This window comes from Lepidochelys kempii, chromosome 10 (assembly GCF_965140285.1).
Source record: "Lepidochelys kempii isolate rLepKem1 chromosome 10, rLepKem1.hap1, whole genome shotgun sequence".
Classification (NCBI taxonomy): Eukaryota; Metazoa; Chordata; order Testudines; family Cheloniidae; genus Lepidochelys; species Lepidochelys kempii.
The window spans coordinates 23,522,231-23,545,756 of record NC_136389.1 but is presented as its reverse complement, the minus strand read 5'-3'; the positions used below and the strand labels follow the sequence as shown (position 1 = coordinate 23,545,756).

The 23,526-nt window shown below is 38.6% G+C and overlaps 1 protein-coding gene across 12 annotated transcripts in view; it reads left to right on the top strand.

Moving 5' to 3' along the window:
• CLEC16A (C-type lectin domain containing 16A) overlaps positions 1-22,484 on the top strand; it is a 188,109-nt gene extending 165,625 nt beyond the window's left edge. For 4 of the 12 annotated variants that reach the window (XM_073362442.2, XM_073362440.2, XM_073362443.2 and 1 more), the window contains 3 exons: positions 7,383-7,532; positions 14,612-14,731; positions 19,337-22,481. In XM_073362442.2, coding sequence (XP_073218543.1) covers positions 7,383-7,532; positions 14,612-14,731; positions 19,337-19,698 — 632 coding nt within the window. In that variant the 3' untranslated portion in view covers positions 19,699-22,481. Of the gene's footprint in view, positions 1-7,382; positions 7,533-13,122; positions 14,578-14,607; positions 14,732-19,336 lie in introns of those variants that run through there. The other 8 variants (XR_012161151.2, XM_073362451.2, XM_073362441.2 and 5 more) reach the window with 8 other exon arrangements.
• Positions 22,485-23,526: the final 1,042 nt, after the last annotated feature.

The following is a 23,526-nucleotide window of genomic DNA, read 5'->3' as shown; positions in this document are numbered from 1 at the left end:
AAGAATACCACATTTTCAACTTTCCATCTTTTGTATTAAAGTTTTTTATTCAAAACTTCCTTGATATTTTCCTAATCAGAACAACCTTGATAATTTATTAAGTAGGAGCTTAGGGGACATCCACTTTGTGCACTTAAACTTAATCAGTGCAGCCATACCTCTCACATGGTGCAGGACATCCCACATCTGGCCCCAATTTTTAAATTTGTACCACATTGCCATTTCAAAGTCTATATTCATCTAGTCTGCAAGTTTTCCTGGTTCTGAGCTGTACATCTTGGTGTCTGATGTCATCATGTCTTACACCCACAGCCAGTCACTGCCATGTTTGCACAAGCAGATGGAGCAAGGCAAATATGTGAAGGTAAATAGCTATAAACAGCTATAGCTACAGTCTCTAAAGTGACAAGAGCTTGCATAATTTTTGCTTTGTCATCATAAGAGAACCATGGCTGGTAGTTCAGACATAAAGGCCATATACAAGTTGCAAGATTATTGGCGTTTCTGGAGTTCTGCTGTATTTACCCCATTTTCTTCATTTTGGATATTTACATACCATTATTTTAGCATAAACATGAACAGCAAGGACTGCCATTCAAGCCCTCAGGTCGTCACAGCAGAGCAGAGGGGGGAAAAACACAAAAGATGTCAATAGAGGTCCTCTGGAGAAGACACAGAAGAGGTATTCCACATTGTAGAACAGCTGGTACACAGAATTCACGTGGGTCACTGATAGTCGATGTGGACAAATATTTGATTTCTACAATATCTGTGGATGTGACTATACTGTGATCCAGGAGGATATCAGATAATGTGGCATCAATGACTGGGAGAAATAACTTGGTGCTGCTCAGGCTGAAACAAATCAAGCAAAACAGAGTCAACGTGGGCGGTCTCTGCCATGTAGCAAATATCTACAGCAAATCCAGAATAAAACTTTCAGTACCTGCCGAGAAACTTATTTCTCATGTATACTGTCACTTCTCTTCAAGCTCCTAAAGGTATCAGCTACTAAAAGTGTGCCCTGTTCGTCGACGCTGAGTCATTGACTATAATAAGCTTCACATGGAGATGCCTTGGAACTTCTGTTGAAATGAACATATAAAAAGACTGCATTATTTAATGGCACAGTACTAGGTAACATTATTTAGAAATTCCCCTTAAGAGATCAGCTGTTTAAAACAAAAAAATGCAGCCAAAGCTATGTCTGTTCTGCTGCCACATTAGGGATTACAAGTAGCGCTGAAAGAAAAGGAGTACTTGTGGCACCTTAGAGACTAACCAATTTATTTGAGCATGCTCATGCTCAAATAAATTGGTTAGTCTCTAAGGTGCCACAAGTACTCCTTTTCTTTTTGCGAATACAGACTAACACGGCTGTTACTCTGAAACCTGTCAAGTAGCGCTGAAGAAGCCAGCGTATGGATCAGTTTTCAGTGTATCAGGATCAGCGTATGGATCAGTTTTCAGTGTATCAGGTCCAAGATAGAGCTGATCTTCTTTCTACAAGAACCAGTGGAGAAATAAAGCTTTATGAGAGATTTGTAATGACTGGCTTGTGTTTGCCCCACTCAAATGTTGAGCCTGAACATGCTTTCAGTATTGTGACAAAAGTCAAAACTGAGCTGAGACAAAGCCTCAACATTAAAACACTTAATGCTGATTTCTGTTAAAATAAGCAGAAATCGTGAGTGCTTTCAGCACAGTAGCCGAAGGAATTGTTGGGGTTGGCAAAAAAGCAACCCCAGAGTGCAACAACAGTGAGTGTTTGAACAAATTGACTTTTTATTTTAGTGTCAATAGTGGGTCTACAAAAAACACAGAATCATTTAGTTTCATTGAAACAAATTCCGGGCTATTTGCATGCTTATGTATCTTTTTAATAAAACTGTGTGTTCAATAGAAATTTGATGTCCCCCATTTCAAGGTGTGTTGTCCTTTGTGCTGAGGGTCACTGTCTCTCATTTCAAAGTCTGGGACTTGAGAGGTATGGATACAACTGGTTATACCAAATGGCCTTTGTGGGATTTCTGGGAGTTCAGTAATCTTTTGGGGATTTCTTAAAATCATAGATACTCCTGACAACAGAAAACATACCTAAAAAAATACCTAAATTTCTTATCTTAGACTATATAGAATAAGGAAGTAGTGGAAGCCCCATTGCTAGTCATTCAAATCTGGACTGGACAAAATATTTGAGAATATACTTTACAAAACAATTGGTATGGGATGAACTAAGCATTGGAATGAGAGCTGAGCAATATAAATTTTCAGATAAATTATAATTGTGTGAGCATAGGAATTAGAAACAGACAAGATGGCAGTATTTTGATACTGAGTTGGCATGAAGAGTGAATAAGCATTTGCTTAATATTGAGCATATACTTATCCCTTTAAAAAACTGCACAGTATAATTATGGGCTTCAACTGAAATCTTTTGCAGCACCCTGCAGAATAGGATTCTTCATTCTTTCAACCTATTCATCAAAAGTATGGCTGTCACATAGAACTGTTTCATAGTCCATTTCATGCAAGTCATTCTGAAGAGTTGGAAGTGGAGAAACAAACACTGTTGTCCACCCTTCTGAACAAATGAGGTCAAGCAATCTCAGAATACAATATCAGTGTTCCTTTGTATAGTAGGAAAGAACAGGTCCCTCCACAGCAAATATTGGTGCAATGCTGTGGCCTGATTTGTGCAGGAGGTCTAACAATCCTTTCTGTCCTTTAAAATGTATAAATCCCCTTAATTATAGGTGCCAGAGCTGAGGAAACAATGACATTAACTGAACAACTTGTATATAGCTGCAATGCCATCTCTCTCTGAAGAAAAATGGCTCTTGTAGCTTTATATTGGTTGACCATTGTTAGAACATCTGTTTCTGCATTAGTGAAATCCTTGCCCCCTTGTGAGTTTGCAAAATGCAAAATCATACAAGGACATTCATGCAGACAAGCAATAGACCATATCTGAACACCTTCTCTTAAGGCAGCATTCTAAAACTATCATATCTAGGTGATGCTCTTCTACTAACTAGTAGTCTCTTTTAATGACCTTTGGAAAGCTTTGGTAGTAAAATTCTGAACTCCACAGAAGTAGCATCATCTGCATTGGACTATCAGTTTGAATTGGCATTGGATGGCTACATTTTAACAGAAAGAATCACTAAGCTTACCTTTTTATAAACAAGCCCACACACATCACATCAGTCTACACCCAATCAGTGATAGCCAATAACAGTCCTCACCCAATAACTATCCAATATGTCATATTAAATGTCATAATATGTCATAATAAAATACTGCCCTAATCAAGGGATTCCTCAAATTGTTAGATTAAATCTGTAGTGAGAGTGAGTCATACCAGAAGCTTATGAATATTGATATGCTCATAGGTCAGACAGTATGCTTTGTATTTGTGTAATAGCTTCTTATGATAATCTGAAAGTCCAACAATCTAGAGGGTTCAAGATGTTAAAGTTAATAAACACATTTGTTGTCAAACCCTTATACCAAGTTGTGAGGTTCAGACACTGTATCATCAGTGAGAGCTAAATCTGTTACCTGTTTAGTGTTGGTGAATGATCAGGTACATCCAGGTGAAACACACTGGCAGTCCCGGAGAATTGAGTAGATAAATCCTAATGTTTACTTGATTTCAGTGAAATATGAATGGATGACAGTACAGCAGTTGCATCAGAAGACTAGTAGTCAAAAGGCTGAAAGTCTGTCATACTTAAGTTTGTGGCACTACCTCTGTATATAAAAATGAAACTCCTTTTCAGTATTGGGCAAACTTCTAAAGACAAGAACAATTTTTCTTTCTGATCTAGGGGATTTGGGTATATCAAGAACTCATAATTTCTAATCCTGGCTTTGCTGCTGAGTTGCATTGTGGCCTTGGGCAAATCACTCAAGCTAAAATTTTCAAAAGTGTCCACTCATTATGGGTACCTCAGTCTTTGGATGCTCGGGTTGAGACAGGAGGACCTGGTTTTCAGTACCTACAGTTTTATCAGATGTCAGTTCATGCTGCAGGTGCTCACTATGTCTGCAAATTTTGTTTTGGGTGTCAAAAGTTGGGTACCCAAAAATAATGGTCAGTTTTGAAAATGGCCTGGACTTCTGTTTCCCCATCACTAACGTGGGAATACTGAAACCCAGCCTTAAAGGGGTGTAGATTGAGCTGTTGTGTTCTGTATCTTCCTTCATCATTATTACTTCAGTAGCAAGTAGCAGCACTAAATGACTTTTGCAGTGATGTGTGAGGCAAAAAGAATACACAGTGATTGCTATAATACAGACTAGCAGAAAATCTTCCTAAGCAGCTAAAAAGAACTGCCACTCACTGTTCCCTGTCCCTTGTAAAGAGCCACAAAACACTCTGTGGTTTGGGTAGAAGGAAAAATGGGAGACTGTTCGGTTTTACTAATAGTCATAAGAATGGCCATACTGGGTCAGACCAACGGTCCATCTAGCCCAGTATCCTGTCTTCCGACAATGGCCAGATGCTTCAGAGGGAATGAACAGAAAAGAGCAATTATCAAGTGATCCACCCCGTCATCCAGTCCTAGCTTCTAGCAGTCAGAGATTTAGGGACACTCAGAGCAGGGGGTTGCATCCCTGATAATCTTGGCTTATAGCCATTGTGGGATCTTTCCTCCATGGACGTATCTAATTCTTTTTGTAACTCAGTTATACTTTTGTCCTTCACAACATCCACTGGCAATGAGTTTCGCAAGTTGATTGTGCATTGTATGAAGAAGTACTTCCTTATGTTTGTTTTAAACCTATACATTTTGTTGGGTGACCCCTGGTTCTTGTACTATGTGAAGGGGTAAAAAAATACTTTTTCTCAACACCATTCATGATTTTATAGACCTCTCACATATCCCCCCTTAGCTGTCTCTTTTCCAAGATGAACACTCCCAGTCTCTGTATTTTTTCCAACTCTAATATGTCTTTTTTGAGATGTGGCAACCAGAACTGCACACAGTATTCAAGGTGTGGACATACCATGGATTTATATAGTGGCATTGTCATATTTTCTGTCTTATCTATCCCTTTCCTAATGGTTCCTAGCTTCTGTTAGCTTTTTTGATTGCTGCTGCATGCTGAGCAGATGTTTTCAGAGAACTGTTCACAATGACACCAAGATCTTTCTTGAGTGGTAACAGCTAATTTAGATCTCATCATTTTGTATATATAGTTGGAATTGTGTTTTCCAGTGTGCATTACTTTGCATTTATCAACACTGGACAACAAAATGTCAGATGAAATTCAATCACGCAGTTTTGTGACATCCCTTTGTAGCTCTTCACTGTCAGTTTTGGACTTAACTACCTTGCGTAATTTTGTATCCTCTACAAACTTTGCTACCTTACTATTTACCCCTTCTTCAGATCATTTACTGCACTGGTCCCAGTACAGATTCTTGGGGGACCTCACTATTTACCTCTCTGCCCTGTGAAAACTGACCTTTTATTCCTACCCTTTGTTTCCTATCTATTAACCAGTTACTGATCCATGAAAGGACTTTCCCTCTTATTCCATGACTCCTTACTAGGCTTAAGAATCTTTGGTGAGGGACCTTGTCAAAGGCTTTCTGAAAGTCCAAGTATGTGATATCACCTGGATCTCTCTTGTCCACCTATTTGTTGACACCCTCAAAGAATTCTGATAGCTTGGCAAGCCGTAATTTACCTTTAGAAAATCTATGTGGACTTTTCCTCCAACATATTGTGTTAATCTATGTGACTGATAATTCTGTTCTTTACTATAGTTTTAACCAATTTCCTGGTACTGAAGTTAGGTTCCTGTAATTACCAGGAACACCTTTGGAGCCTTTTTTTAAAAAGAATTGGCATTATGTTAGCTCACCTCCAGTCATCTTGTACAGAAGCTAATTTAAATGATAGCCATTGGTAATTCTGCAATTTCATATCTGAGTTCCTTCAGAACCCTTGAGTAAATACCATCTGGTCCTGGTGATTTATTACTGTTTAATTAAAAAAAAAAAAAAAGTTGCTGTTAGTTTTTGTGTCTTTTGCTAGTTGCTCTTCAAATACTTTTGTCCTGCCTAATTATATTTTTACATTTGACTTGCCAGAGTTTATGTATCTTTCTTTTTTCCTCAGTAGAATTTGACTTCCATTTTTAACGAATGTCTTTTTGTCTCTAACAGCCTCTTTTACTCTGTTTAGCGATGGTGGTATTTTTTGGTCATCTGTTTTTCCTATTTATGGTATACTTTGTGTTTGAGCCTTGATTATGATATTTGTAAAAATTGTTCAGGCAGCTTGCAGGCATTTCACTCCAAGTTCACTGTTAGACATTTTTCTCGTTTAAAAAAGCACAGATGTCAAGTGTTTAAAAACCAGAGGCCAAACAAATAATAGTGCTAAATATGTTTCCACATCTTCTGCAGAGACAATAGACTTCAAGTGATGATGGTGTACCACAAGGACATAGAAAAATGCTGCATAATAGAATCTGTACACTACATTTCTTGAATAGAGGGTTAAAAATATTTGTTAATTGAGAAGATCAGCTATTATGTAGTACTCTTCTGTATTCTGACTTGGGAAAGTCTCTCAAACAGCTGGAAAAGCATCTAATGTCAGCATTTGGTTTGAAGGATAATATTCCCCAAGGGTAGTGATTTTTCCACTGAGGTGCTCTACAGGTTTTCAGCCTCACAAAAGACAGTTGTCTCCTTAGTAAAGCTCTCTTTTTGGCAGGTCATCTTTGAATTTATTGAAGCCAGTATTTACTACTACTTAGCCTATGCGCAGCGTGCTTCGGGGGGCACGTGACCAGGATTCATCACCTGGAATTTGGTCCACTGGTTGGATCATTAGCTTCCTCGGCTTGGGCTGGGTCGGGTACTGATGGGGAGTGCGACATGAACGCTGATTTGTGCCCCCCAGTGTTTACTGAAAATTGGCAATAGCATGCATTGGATCACTGACAGTCCATTTTGTTTCACAGATTGATTTTGTGCCTCTTACCAAGCATCTCTACATCCTTCTTCCATCATCCACCTGCCGGTTTAAGTAGCACTTTTCAGTTAGGAGTCGCTTTGCTTCTCAGAAAAAGAAAAGGAGTACTTGTGGCACCTTAGAGACTAACCAATTTATTTGAGCATAAGCTTTCGTGAGCTACAGCTCACTTCATTGGATGCATACTGTGGAAACTGCAGAAGACCTTCTTCAGAAGACCTTCTCAGCTGCAATTGACCTTTAGGTGGCTCCTTTGTCAGTGAACTGAATCAACACTAATGTGAGGCACTATTGTGCCTCTCACCCTTTCCCAATCTGTCCTTACCATACTGTCCAACTTTAATTATTTCTGTTATTAAATTCCATTGTCTTGTCTTGTAGGTTTTGCAGTAGCCCAGTGTATAAACCAGCACAATCCATCACCGCTTTCATCGCCATCTCCTTCTTCCAGTGGTAGTGGGAGTACTGGACACTGTGATTCAGTTACTGCCAGCTCAACTTCCACTCCTTCTACAGCACAGAGTCCATCAGGTAAATCACTGTTTTAAGTCTTGGCATCCAGGGTGCACACTGGTTTATTTTATAAATGCTTACTGGATTAAATTGTAAGTCGTGTTTCAGACCTCTTTTACTATCCTGGAATGTTTTTGCAACACAGATTGTGAAGATCTTTTCAGCTTTCTGGACTACTTTAGTCTGTGGATACTTTACTATTGTCAGTGTTGATTTGAATGCTGGTTGAAAAATACACCTTTACGTGCTTTCTCTTTGTCTGCTAGCAGGCTGTCTGCTTTAGTTTGTTTTACCTGTAATTATAATACGGCAGATTTATAGCTCATCATCTGATCAGCTGGAGCCCCTGTGAATAAGTGTGAGATTCTACACTCAGTGTAACTTTACGCAGCTGAATGGTTTTGTTCACGTACCACTTTTACAACTTTTTGTGGTTGTGCCTTTTATTTTTAAAAATAAAATGACTCACTTTTGTATATTTAAATCTGACAGTTATGTTTGTATGGTATCTATAGGGCAAACATGATATATTTCAGCACATGTATCTAGGTTGTTATATAGTAAAAGTTGGGCCATGATTAATGTGGCCTTTTGGTTAAATAGGCATTTGAGGAGACCCAAATTCATGCATTCCACTGGCGGAGAGGAAGTTGGCACGTATGCTAACTGACAATAGTAACTTGCTTTCAAAGGTTTTACACAGCAAACCACAGTGGCGCCATTGTGTAAAAGTGCTTAATTTGAATATTTACAATGAGATTCCTTTTTGCAATCCCAGTTAGGACTCCCTTTTCCATTCTTCCTTTATTTGTGAAGTATTTGTAGAACATCCCATACTGGCATTTATCCTCAACATTCATTACATCAATCCTTTCATTGACATATATGAGTCAGGGAGCTGCTAAGACACAGAGCTGGGGGCAAGGCAGGAAAGTCATTCTGCAGCAGATTCTCCTTGAAATGCTTCCACTGTGCACCTGCTCCACTCTAACCAGTTTTGGTTTTGACAATTGAGGTGACTGTTTTTAAAAATAATCAAGTTGGGCAGCCATTCCCAGGCTTGAAATGTGGATAGTCACCTGCAATTCTGATTACCATTTTGAATGGCCATTTCATTTTCTGATCATAACTTATAGGCATTCAGTTATTAGCATCCTTTGGGGAGCCTGAGACCTGTTTAAATTTATTGCAGGGGGCTGTGTTCTAAAAATGGGATTTTTGATGGTTATGACAAGCATTCCATGATCCACACTTATGAAATTCTAAACCAATTAGTAAATGCTAAAAAATGTGGTAACATCAACCTTATATCAACATTTCAGAAGTAGAATGAGTTAAGTTGCATGAATTACTATGTACTCCAGTACCAATAAAGTGGCATTAAAAATCATCAGCAAGTATATAACTTTGTAAAAGATAATATATTCTGTGTTTACATAGCTACTCAGTCGTGAGGTACAGACCCTGCATACTTACCCTAAGACACATCTTAAATGTTGCTTAATTTTTCAGTGTCTGATTGTCCTTAATTACCACCTGATCAGAAAGTGAAGGTCCATTCAACTATCACTCTCTAAAGAAATGGACACCAGAAAAAAGCCTAGTTTTGAGATGACTAGTTTTGACTAAAATCACTTCTCAAGCTTCTGGGTATTTATAAAATACTGTTTAGTGTTTCTATCAAAATCCAAGAGGCTCTCTGTCTGCCACAAATAAAATCTCTGGGAAAATGCATAATTCTCATACATTTAACTGATTGGACTCTACTCTGTCAAGAAGCGAAGTGAGTTAGAGTCTAAGATCCCTTCTGAAAATGCCTGCTGCCAGCCATTATCCAAGAAGCTGTAAACTCCATTATCTCTGATGATCATGACCTTTGTAGTCACCTGGGGAGTGATGCTGTCTCTAAGGTCGCCAGGATCCAAAGCACTTAGGGCTTTAAGGTCATAATCAAAACATAAACTTTACCAAGAAACAACCTAGCAATCAGTACAGATCACATAGCACAGGTGATTATTCTCCCAGCTAGAAGTGCCACTTAAGTGGGCTGCAGCATCCTACATCATCTCAAGAGTGAGTGTAACCCCGTATAGAGCAGCCTGCAGGTATAACCCCGTGTAGAGCACCCTACGGTCATCCTAAATGGAGATTAAGGCATACACTTTGAAAAGTCCTCATCTGAAAGACTGAGGACATAACCACCTTGTCAGAGATGAAAATACTCTACCATTAGTCACAAAAAATCACTGCCTGTCATAATCCTTTTCCTCACCTCTATCTACAACATGTAGAGGTACATTTGCAGCACCATTTTGAAATAAAACAAAATATGAAAGTCAAAGTGCTAAACTAAAACTCGTCTCTTGCTCCAAGTTTTGAAATGACCTTGTAGACATTTATCATTTTATTTAGTGTTACAGTCCTTGTTCACTGGTGATCGCTGAAATCGGATCTGTCAAAAGAGAGAGAAGTATGTGGGGACTGAGGGAATGAAGAGATGGTAGGATTTTCAAAAGCTCCAGTCTGAAATAGCCTCATATGCAAGATAGATAGGAAACAGGAGAATGCGACCCCAAAACTCCATCTAATATCTATATGCTGTACTTGAATCTTTAGTGTGATCATGAGCCGGCATAAGTAAACGTGCAATCTGACTTTTGTCAATGGTGGCTGAGAAAAAAATGAGAACCATACATTAATTTTTGTTACACATATTACAGTAGTGCCCAGAGGCCCCGTTGTGCTGTATGCTGTACAGACAAAAAGAGAAGATCCAAAGAGCCTGCAAGTTAGGTCTTCTACCACTATCAGAAGGAATCCTTCTACAGCAAGACAAAGCATTCTTCATTCATATAGCGCTTCCTTATTTTATACTATTAAATAATGGTTTCTGGTTACACATGGTCACCCCAAACTCAAGTATCTGAATTCCTGCCTTGAGTCATATTACTTATTTCAGGCAGATGTCTTTTATTTGTGACCAGCCGTGACATCCATGAACAATTCAGTTAATCAAAAGCAGATATTTCCCTATGTAATAATATGGAAAGATTATAATGTATAGCCAATGCCATAGTTCACAATCTTCCAAAATCTATTCATTGAGTGTGCTGTTTCCAGTAAACTTTTATTTATTTAAATCCTGTAATTTAAAGTGCTCAGTCAGGTGAGGCTTTTTATTGTTGACTACAGATATCAGAGTAAGGTTTTGAAATGTTTGTTTTTCAGTTTCAAGATGGGTGAGGTAATATCTTTTAGTGGACCAACTTCTGTTGGTAAGAGAGACAAACTTTCGAGCCAAACAGCGCTCTTCTTCAGGCTGAAAAACTTGCTTCTCTAACCAACAGAAGTTGATGCAATAAAAGATATTACCTCACGCACCTCATGTCTCTAATATCCTGGGACCGACATGGTTACAACTACACTGTTTTTCAGTGTCTGCACTTTAAAATTCTGCTAAATCACTTAGATTGAGTGAGCTACCCACACTAAACGTAACCCATGTTCTGATTAGTTCACAGGTACAGCTTTAAAATTCTACTGTTCTGCAGGAAGAAATCCTTAATTAAAAAAAAAAACAACAAAAAACAGGATCTCATTGTGTTTCACTGAATAACCTTGCAAGATAGGAGGAGATTCTAAAGCTCCAGGATTCTGGGTGTAGGGTATTTTGACTCTTAATCTTCCCCTGAATAGCTTTCTGGAACAATTTTCAATGCCCTCACTTCTGGAAGTGCTGCCTCTGAAATTTGTACTCTTAAAAGCAATGCATTGATTTACCCTGAATGTAGAAACAATAGCGCCCTTCCAGGAAGTACCCCTTCTAGGAGCAGCAATTCCAGGAGAAAGATCACTGCAACTGTGTTTTCTCAGAGCTGATTCACATAAGGGTAGGTTTGCAGGATACCTGCGATCTGTTTATACTGCATCTGGCTCATCTCTGTTGCACATAGTGATCTTATTTAAGTTTCATTCCATTCCTATTTGTAAAGACTGCTATAAAATCTTTAAAATAAGGGGTTAGAAAAAATACGCTGATACACGTATAATTGTTTTTGCTGTTTTAAAAAACTAAGTTTGAAAAGCTATTGATTTTTTTTCAATAATCATTCATAAAGAGTCCACATTTTTTTTGGAATTCTGTGCACTATCGATGCTGACTCTTTTGATGGTTAATCAACATTTCAAATGTATTATACTTGGGAAATTTTTATCCCGTTGAATAGCTGTTAAAGGCATTTTCCAACAGGACACTTGCGTAATGTGCCCAAATTACTGAAAGTTGCGTAATAAACTAGAAATGCCACACCTGCCCAATTATAGCACTTATCCAGAATTGCAGTGTATGAAGTGAAACTTTCAGTTCAGCTTCCAAACTGTTCTCATTGCCAGAGACAAAGATTTTAAAAAACATGGAATCTGATTGGCGTGCTCTGGAAAAGAAAACAGTGAATGGAATAGACTTCTGACATTATAATAGCATGTAAATTTGTCATAGTCACATTTGAAAAAAGTCTGTTTATATTGTACAACTAGTAGTCAATTAGGAACTACAAAGAACTAAAAAAGTTTTGCCTTTCACTCTAGTGAAACAAAGTGTTGCACATTGTAATTACCAATTCAATACCAAAACATTCTTTGTAGAACCTATCCCAAGAAGAAGGGGGGGCGAGGGGGAAGCACAGAAACTTTTAATATACAGTGAGTTATTTGCTACCACTTCTGCTTACATCAAACAGAACCATGGTACTTTTCCTTCACAAGGGAGGTCACTAAATGTTTTGTATATTACATGCCTATTACATATATTTCAGTCACTGGGAGAGGACAGTGGTTATTTATCTACTTTTCTGTGAATAAATTAAGCTTTTTCCAGCTCTTAATGCTACTAGACACACTGACAGCTAATGTTATATTCCAGAGACTTTTAAGGTTATAGCAACCTTTAAGTCCTCGTGTAGAAAATTGTGGGGTAAAATCAGGGGTGGGCAAACTTTTGGGCCCAAGGGCTTCATCTGGGTATGGAAATTGTATGGTGAGCCATGAATGCTCATGAAATTGGGGGTTGGAGTGTGGGAGGGGGTGAGGGCTCCAGCTGGGGGTGCGGGCTCTGGGGTGGGGCTGGGGATGAGAGGTTTGGGGTGTATGAGGGTACTCTGGGCTGGGAGGGTGGAAAGGGGTCAGGAGTGCAGTATCTAGGCGGTGCTTACCTCAAGCAGCTCCTGGAAGCAGCAGCATGTCTCCCCTCCAGCTCCTATGCGGAGGCGCAGCCAGGTGGCTCTGCGCTCTGCCCTGTCTGCAGGTGCTGCCCCTGCAGCTCCCATTGGCCACAGTTCCCGGCCAATGGGAGCTGTGGGGATGGCGCTTGGGGCAGGGGCAGAGTGCGGAGTCCCCTGGCCGCCCCTACACCTAGGACCGCAGGAGGGACATGCCGCTGCTTCCGGAAGTCACAGCACATGCGGAGCGGGGCAAGCCCATGACCCCTCTCCCTGGCGGGAGTTCAAGGACCAGATTAAAACATCTGGAGGGTCAGATGTGGCCCCCAGGCTGTAGTTTGCCCACCCCTGGGTTAAATGTAACTCTTGCAATATCTCTCATTGTTCCGTAGAAGTGAAAAAGCAGAAGTTGTTGTGTACTGGAAGAAAGGAAAGTCCCGAGAGGGAAAGAGCAAACAATACAGTCCAAACAAGTCACATGCATTGCTAGCAGGTTTTTTACTTGTTATACTTGTGACCTTCCATGAAGTAACATGCCCATGTGAACAGTTGCTGTGTATAAGATGAAAACGTTCTCCTGGTAGTCATACCTTCATCATTATGCCTTTTGAGCTTAAATGTAGCCCCTTTGCTGTCAGTAACTGAAAATTGTATTATTAAATGTGCTTATGTATGTATAGTAAATGGAATAGGGATGTTTTATACTTGTGTAGAATTCATATACTAGCCTACAGTATATATTCATTGTTACACCATATTTTACTGAGTATTTTTAAAACTGTCAAGTCATAAAATGCAGCTGATCTTCCTTTTAGAAAATATTTAAGGGATGATAACAGGACCTGGAGATATATAACCCAGCACTAAGTAATGAGTGTTTGGGATTTCAGGAGGTTTTTTCCTTCTTGTGCACCACTTACAGCGTACTGTGCTCTTAGTTGGGGCAGAAGTTGCTTTGGAAGTGAATGGATTAAAATGGAAAGGATAGTCCTTTGTTGCTGAGTTAGAGTAATTTGCATTCTGATTTGTAGAGAATATATATTCCAAAATTCTGAGCACTGGGATCCTGTAAAAAAGCAATGCAGGCCATCTTGCTGACACCTCCTCTGTCCCTTCCATTTGTGATTCAAGTAACGTAACTGTGGTGGTGTTTCAATTCTGTTATGCTAGTAATCCTCTCTGTTAACTAGGTACAAAAATACTTTTAACTAAAGTTTCTTTTCTAGAACCCTACCTATGTGCTAAGCAGACTTTCTCTTTTCTTAACTGCTGGTTTTCACTAGATATCTCTCTAAAATACTGCCCTTGGCTTTGTTAAAATCCAAGTGCAATATTTCAGTTACATGTCTTGAAGTAGAAATATTGGATTGTCCAAAATATTATCCTTTTGAAAAAATAGCACATGCTATCCTATAATTTATTGCCAATGAGGGATCGGAATATTACTACCACACCAGCATTTCTAAAAGATTGGTTCTGTTTAATATTTTTAATGTGTCTGGCCAGATTACAGTGTAAAAGCCTACCAATCCTGCCTCCTGTGACTTCAGTGGGAGTTCAGCTGGTGTCAGAATTGCAGGATCTGGCCCTAAATACCAGAAGTAAATCTCCAGATACGTAGGTAACAAAATAACATGATTTTAATTGGTTTGTAAGGAACACTAAATACACACACACACTACCTTCAGGAGTATTTTCCTAACTTACAAGACTCTTGATGTGACTTAAGATACCACTTAGAATACCAGCAGTTATGAATAAGTCCCTGTCACTTATACTTGTTGATACTCTAATATTTATCCTTTGTGTCCATTCCAGTTTCCCTTCTGTTTCATTGTGAAAGCCTTTGTATGATATATCACTGTGTTTTCCTCTAGTAAGGTCTGGCAGGAAAGGACGACGGCGGGTGTTTAGTCTGTCGGAGGCTGACAGTCACGGTGGACACTGGGTTTAGGTCTTCAAGCAGCAGCTGCAACCGCAACTCGTGCAAAATCAATGCAGGCAGGTTCCTCCATAAGATTTCAAAAGGCCACAACGTTTAATAGAGCATAGCCATTATCTATTTCCATACTAACAGAATGACTATCTACTATTATATGCATGAGATATAGAACTTAAAATAGCATCCACCTGTATCTAGTTAAGAGCATCATTCATAGATCTAGCAATTGACTTCTAAAAGGTTTTAACTGGTGGCTTCTCATGTTGATTATTCTTGGTTATCTTGCTAAAAGAATTAAAACTCCTCTCCTTGCCTGGAAAAGGTATGTCAAGTCCCAGCTTTCAAACAGCCATGTCTTCTCTTGAACAGGGGCAGCTATGGCTCCAGTGGAATTCAGTAAGCAGGGGTTTCTAAATTGGCATGAATGCAGACAGCTAGCCAGTCCAGCCACAGGATCTCTAGCCTGTAACTCAGGGGAAAGAGAGAAACTTTCAGCCAAAGACTGTCCAGGATTTGACCAGTCGTATTTTCTATTCCTACAAAAATCCTTAGAATCTAGTCAGATGTTGTTATGGAATTATTTTTTCTGACTTTGCTTCAATCAGGCAATTTAATATTGGATATGAGAAAGTGGGAAAATTGGCCTCAGGACATTACTGAAATTTACAAAGTAGTAACTATGTTTACTAGGATCAGATTAGTCTCTTTTTGTATTCTTTATAGTAGTGGCATGAAAATAGAAAAATATTGCCAGTTTTGTTGGATGATATATAAACAACTTCCCTTATTTTTTTTGTAGATTTATTAATACTCTTCTCACTTAGTTTCCTAGTTGTGTTTTAATTGTTTATTTTTTATCCTATTGTAGGTTTACTGTATGATTTAATTAAGAGACTTTCCTTTAGACCATTTCTGATTTTTTTTTCTTCCTCTGCTCCTTTCTGCCTCCTTTTTCCAAATTACCCCACTTAACACTTCCATTTTTGTAAAGTTAATCTAGGCATTATCCTGCAACTGCTGAGCAAATCGTAGGGGTGCTGTGCACCCTCACTTGTCACTGAAGCTAGTGGGAGTTAAGGGCACTCAACACCTTGTGGGATCTAGCCCTTATTTTGCAAACTCTAATCAGAAATTACTTAACTGTGTACAAAAAAAGTTTACCCAATATTTTTTCAAATGTTAATTTCCCACATCAGCTGGCACACTCTGGTTCCTAGGAGTTACTGCACACCCCAGGAACTAGAGAACTAGTTAAGATAAAAAAAAAAAACCCTTCACCCTTTTTGTGCAAAAGTCAAATGGAACTGCCACATTTGGGAAAACTCTGACTAATATCTTAGAGGTGGAAGTGCCAGAATAACATGGGAGGATTCTATTCTCTCAAGATACCATCTGCTTTGTTACTCTATCTCTTGCGTCTCAGTGCCTCATTGATTTGATGTAGGCTTGAGATCCAGGAGTGAGATCCTATGAGATATCTCCAAAGAAGCAGAATATTCCCTCTTTAGGGCATTTTCCACTGGGCTTGGGGCAGGAATTCCCACAGCTCTTGAGAGTATGTATTCTTGCCAAATGTCCAGCCCATGTCATAGACTCCAGAGTTTTGGATCAGCTATAAAGAGGCGGTCAAACCTTCAGATGCTTCTTGGAACTGAACTCAAACGCCAAAGATTTTGTAGTTGGTGACTAATATCTTCTCTCACTGATAGAATGATACTGAAGGACAGTAGCTCAGTTAACACCTCTGGAGGCTGCCCATAAAAAACCTTTTGCATCCAGGTGATACTTTGATATCCACCATAAACTCCTTGTATAGTACACATTTTCTGTCAATTGGTCCCCTTGCTCTGTTCCCTTGGATCCTTATTAACTTGGTTGCCTGATAACTTTAGATCATGTGATTTTTTTTCTAGCCTTTAAAATATTTTATACCTCGTAAGGAGGAGTGTTTTAAATTAGACATAGATCTTACCTTTTAAACTGATGTAAGTTACCAACATCCATTAGAGAAATCAAAAACTTTTGTCATGCTAGTACTAGTTACCCCTGTGCTGACGTTCATTGTCTGCACCTACTAGGGGCTATATTTTCACTAATCCATCGTTAGCATTGGCAGGTGCCCTGCTGGGATGCAGCAAATTTGTCACCGCTACTCTTAAATAGAACAATACTGTAAAGGAAATGAAGTTCAGGGAGCTACTAATGGGTTATGGAAAGTAGATGATGAAAGAAAAATTACAGACATTAATAATACATATAACTTAGAGAAAAAATACAGTACAGAAGATCTCTATTTCTGTACTTTCTATTTATAAATTCTACAGCTGAAATATTTCAAGGGCAAGTTGAATTTGTTCTGCTGATATTTATGGTGCCATTTTCTAATCATTCCTCTGAGGTTGTTTTACAGTGTGTTGAATAGAAAATTGCATTTGTTGGCCCTGGATATGTCCTACAGATAAATATTTTTCAACCATTTATTTTTCCTTGTATATAAAAAGTGGGAGACATTTTAGCATTCATTTAGGTATTATATAGGATTGGAACAGCACAGTGCAGTAAAATTTAAAAAAAACCTTTGTCCTCTGTTTGCTTGTTTAAATCCATAGGATTTTAAAAAAGCATTTAGGATTATACCAAAATTTCTATGTAAGGGAAAATGGCTATCATTAAAGCAGTCAGGCATAGAACTAAAATGTAACAGATTTTTGGAGAGCTGCAGTAGAAATACTTCATATTTGTGTCCATTGATAAACTACATTTACCCAAATTACTAATGTGTCTAAATAATACATTTTAGTGAGTGTTCTCACGATATTCAAAAGCCCAGATTGAGGTAAAAAATAATGGAAATTTAAAATTTGTTTAGTCATGGACCTTATGTTTTTTTAAAACTATCATAATAAATACTGCAGACATTTAAACAACTACACTAGTAAAAACAGACTTACTGGTTGGACTTTGTTTAAATGTTAGTAATTGCCTTTGAATTCAGAGAAATAAAAATTCATGTTCAACTTTAGCTCACGAAAGCTTATGCTCAAATAAATTTGTTAGTCTCTAAGGTGCCACAAGTACTCCTTTTCTTTCTGCGGATACAGACTAACACGGCTGCTACTCTGAAACATTTTCTTAGCAATTCTTTGTCTTTCATGCAAGTCTTACATCATTTCCTCTAATATCGTTTACCACATTCTCCCCAAAGTTTTTTTTCACAGCTAATAAGAAAAATCTGCAGGGTTATTTTGCATCAGCACTGTCTTTCAAAAGGCAGTTAGTGGTGACACTTGAAAAAAAGTGAGAGTCAAGATTTTGCTACAATTTATAAATCTTGTTTTTCTTTTAAAAAAAGAAAAAAAAACAAGAAGCTGTAGCCCGCAGACTGTCAGCAAAAGTGAAATGAAGCGGTTTCTGAAGTGAAAATATACATTTGTTTGGAGTCTTGTTAGCAGAAAGATGAGAATTTTACAATGGAAGGGATAAAAACCGTGTCTCTCACCCACACCCAAGCTACTCATTTTCTCTTTCTCGGGTGACCATTCTTATCTCTTCATTCCATTCTAAGCTCTTATGGTTTTTTTCTTGTGTTTTGCCTTAAGTTTATATTTTCTGTTCTTACAGGATTAACTGGAATTCATATTGAAACTGAAATGTCTTTAAACGTCATTCTGGAGTTAAAACAAAAAAACAAAAAAAACCAGTCCCCTTTCTTTCTACTCACTAGAATGCCTTGTAGAATTTTCTGCAGACTGCAGAATTTTCTTGTGCATTTAGACGTGCTGTCTCTGAAATGAAGAGCCATGTAAATAGTCTGGTAGCTGGTTACCTGTGTTACTCCATTTGTGTTAGTTACTGTAATCTGAAATGATGCATATTGGCCCGACCTGGGAGACTTTCTAATATAGGACAAAATTTATAAGCCAATTGGGGGTTTTTCACCTCTGAAATATCCATTGAAGCCAAATTAGCAATTTTTCCATCACTTATTTAGGATTTTTAAGAAAGAGGTGAAAAGGAATGTTATTAAAATGCTTCTTATTATGTGTAATTGTTTATAGCCACCTTCATTTTGTTTGCTCAGTGCTGCCTCAGTGAGCAAACAAAAGTGCAAGAGGAATAAACAGTCCTGTGTATCTGCATTAATCGAACAGTTCTGTAGAATTATTCTCCTTCCTATTCTCCCATGGTTGAATTGATGTAAGTTACCATTTGTTTGTTTCACAGCTTCTTTAGAACCAGGTTGCTTCATGGGAAATGAATTCTACAGTTTTCTGTTTCCAGAGAACTTCCTGATGTGGGTTTATGTTGGTTGCTCTAATCTATGCTAAATTCTAGAAAAGCTTTTTTCACTACTCTCCTCCACTTCATCCCACCAGAAATAATAGCGATGTCACACTGTCACATTTCAAATGAATTACTTACACATAGAGCATTTAATAGCTGTCAATTCAAAAAGCTTACAGCTGGGATTTCACATCTCTACTAAATATTTCCTGTATTTCATTATTTACATGATCACAGGGTACATGTGTAAACATACTGCTTCACAGATCTTTGGTTTCCTCCTGAGTTTAAGTAGTAAGTAAAGAGCTTTATACTGTTGGTGTTTGTCATGTGTATTGAGCACAACTGAAATGCTAACTGCTGCCTAATGTTTTCTTTAGTAGGTGACTCTTCAGCTCTTGAACAGCTTCCCATGACCTTTTCCAGTCAGGTGATGTTGGTTGATGAAACCTCTTCAGCTGCCTCAAAATCTGGCAAGAACTCTGTAAAGAACCCTGAAGTGGAAACAGCTAACCTATCCCCTAGCCTGATTCCTGCACAGCAGCCCACAATATCTCTAATCTCCGATGACAATACAGATGCACTGAGCGTAGAGTCACTTACACTGGTCCCACCGATTGATCCACACAGCATTCATACTTTCAGCTGCATTCCTCAGTCTTCCTTGCCATCTGAAGTTTGCAGAGTGACAGAGGGAGAGGGTTCTGATCAGAGTCAACAAGCAGACTATGATGAACAGTGAAGAAAATGCAACTGACTGCTCTGTATTTTCTTTAAGTGAGGTGATGGGGGCATTAATAAAGCCACAGAGGCCAGTTGGCTCACAAGAAAGAGGCCAATTACTCAGTAACTCAACATATGGGCATCTCTTTAAAATAAACATTATACGTTCAGCATTTTTGAAGGAAATCTCTATTGTAATATGGGAAAGTGAAGAAGCTTTGTTGGGCTACCTTGGCTTCATGATGATTTACTTCTCCAAATATGGAGAGACAGCATTTGCCAGAAAAAGGAAATATTTTAGGATATTATAGTACAGAGATGCTGTTTCCATTTGAAACAGTTTTTCTATTCTGTCAGTCTTATTCAGCTTTTAGAGGTATGGCATAAAAACAGACTTGGCCACTTTCAGTATTGTATTCATAGGATTGTAAGCTTTAATATTGTATCCTCTGTGTAATATTTATTTCAATGTTCAACATAAATATCGAGCAAAGATTTTTTTTTTTATTAAAATGAATTGAACCCCTGATATAAAAATCAAAGGCTTATTAATGGTTAATATAAGACGGTTTTTTGAGAAGCATGTTATGTATTTTTTTGCATAACCAACTACAGAGGAATGTGAAGTATTTTAAGAGACTGATGTTCTACATTTTCTTAAGTGATTGCTTTAGTCTGTTTGTTCATTTCTGACAGAGGCAAATTGCAACGTCTGAGGAATGGCAAAATCCCTTCTGCGGAAGGACACTGTCTTTTCTTTAGAAACAGCCACAAGAACTTGTGCTGCATACAAGTTTCCATCTCCAGTGTAGCCAGGAAGCCACCTTACCCAGCTGATGATATCTCACTTTAGAAGGATGAAACTCAAAAGGGAATATACTGATTTTTCTATATGGAACTGGCTAATCCTGATGTTAACCAGATTAAACTTCTCAGTGAATGTGAATCTGATCTGAAGCCTATCTGACCTGTAGGTCCTGGTACATAGAAGATAGAAATTAACGAGAAAACATAAAACTTGGCAGAAGTTTGGCACGTTCTTTGCTGAATTGATTCATACCTTAACATGAATAGAATTTAACCACTCTCAAATAAATCTGCAGTGCATTCATTTCAAGTGGTGATAAAACTAGCAGGGAATAATTATTTCTGCATAGATGATGATGTAAAGTATTTCCTGCTTCTCAAAAATTAACCTACACTTGTTTTTGCTTCTGTTTTGATTTTAGTTAGCAACAGATCCTATTATCGGATTCTGTTCTTGTTGAAATCAGTGAGAATTTGCCATTGCATTCAATAGTAACAAAACTAGACTCCAGTCTCGTGTAGGATTAATTTGAAAAGTGTGTACCTATCTTCCATTCACCCTGCCATGGTTACATGATTGTTTGGCCCTCAGTAAGGGAATACTTGAGCAGGATATTTTAAAGGTTGTATTTTTATATTTGACACCCCACTGACTTTCGGTCTAACTTTGTTTGCTGCTTGCTTTTTCAGGCTTGGTCCTTTGGGAAGCAACTTACCCGTAGCAAAATACACATATACTCAATATTGGTGCTGGTGGTAAAGCCATTAAGTGTTTGTTCCTATGTGCAGAATTGACTGATTCAGATCTGTCACCCTGTCTGATTCCTGTGGACTTCAGCAGGCGTTTAACCAGTCTGAGTGTCTGATCCTGCAAATGCGATGACCCCAAACCTCACATGAAGTCTGAGAGTTAGGGGTCCTCAGCACCATTCAGGCGGTGCTTAGCAACTTGTGGAACCAAACTCAGATCAGAATTTGGCCTTCGGGTGGAATGGGAGCCCATCTTTCTTTTGGACCATTCTTAGACATGGTAGTCAAAAGACCATCTCAAAAATTATTACCTGCTTATTTCAAAAATCTTTTGTGTTAGATGTGACATTTCGCTCGACCTAGATCAGAGAAAATGCCATATTGCAAACCTGATTGTTCTAAATAGTATTACTTTTAAATGGAAATTTGGGGTCACACTCTCACAAATCTTGGGAGACAGGCCAGTCCTTGCCTACAGACAGCCCCCCAACCTGAAGCAAATACTCACCAACAACCACATACCACACAACAGAACCACTAACCCAGGAACTTATCCTTGCAACAAAGCCCGTTGCCAATTGTGCCCACATATCTATTCAGGGGACACCATCACAGGGCCTAATAACATCAGCCATACTATCAGAGGCTCGTATACCTGCACATCCACCAATGTGATATATGCCATCATGTGCCAGCAATGCCCCTCTGCCATGTACATTGGTCAAACTGGACAGTCTCTACGTAAAAGAATAAATGGACACAAATCAGATGTCAAGAATTATAACATTCATAAACCAGTCGGAGAACACTTCAATCTCTCTGGTCACGCAATCACAGACATGAAGGTCGCTATCTTAAAACAAAAAAACTTCAAATCCAGACTCCAGCGAGAAACTGCTGAATTGGAATTCATTTGCAAATTGGATACTATTAATTTAGGCTTAAATAGAGACTGGGAGTGGCTAAGTCATTATGCAAGGTAGCCTATTTCCTCTTGTTTTTTTCCTACCCCCCCCCCCGATGTTCTGTTTAACTTGGATTTAAACTTGGAGAGTGGTCAGTTTTGAAGGGGTTTTACCAGCAGGAGAGTGAGTTTGTGTGTGTATGGGGGTGGGGGGGATGTGAGAAAACCTGGATTTGTTTGAAAACCTGGAAATGGCCCACCTTAATTATGCACATTGTAGGGAGAATGGTCACTTTGGATGAGCTATTACCAGCAGGATAGTGAGTTTGTGTGTGTGGTTCTTGGGAGGGGGGTGAGGGGGTGAGAGAACCTGGATTTGTGCAGGAAATGGCCCAACTTTATTATCATGCACATTGTGTAAAGAGTTGTCACTTTGGATGGGCTATCACCAGCAGGAGAGTGAATTTGTGGGAGGGGGTGGAGGGTGAGAAAACCTGGATTTGTGCTGGAACTGGCCCACCTGATGATTACTTTAGATAAGCTATTACCAGCTGGACAGTGGGGTGGGAGGAGGTATTTTCTCATATTCTCTGTGTATATATAAAGTCTGCTACAGTTTCCACAGCATGCATCCGATGAAGTGAGCTGTAGCTCACGAAAGCTTATGCTCAAATAAATTGGTTAGTCTCTAAGGTGCCACAAGTACTCCTTTTCTTTTTGCGAATACAGACTAACACGGCTGTTACTCTGAAACCTGTTAAAAGAAACACATTTACCTAATTTAAAATGACATTCTAGTTCAATTAAGTCAACAGGCACAAAATAGGCCGGTTAGCACGCAATGCACCTTCTTACCTCTAAGCCATAACGCGCACCAAGAGATGGGACAAAGGAATTTTTTTTAATAAGCTTACAGAAAAGTAAGATTTGAAAGGAAATTGTCTTAGTCTCTGCTTCCAGGTACATTGTGGTCACTTTAAAAGCCAACAATCTACTTGAATTGTCTGCTCGAAGCTTTAAAGGGAAGAGGAGGGTGAAAACATATATTGAAAAAGAGAAAATAGAAATAAATGACTAAATAGTTACGACGTTCAAACAATTGCTCAGACTTGTTTGTTTCTAACCTTAAAATGTATATAAGAATTGACAGTGCCTTAATGCTGCATTAAGGAGAGTTCACCATATAAAACCCCTATAGATACTGAAATGTATCTTCTGGGGAAATCTTTGCTCTGTTTACAAATATAGCGTATTGCTCATCTGCTGCCCTTCGAAAAATATCGTGCCCATCACTTACCAGAGCAGCTCAAGAGCTAGCTCCCTTCTGCTGTAAAAGGGAGGTACAAACAAGAGAGCATTAGCTCAACAGCCACCTTTTTCACCGTC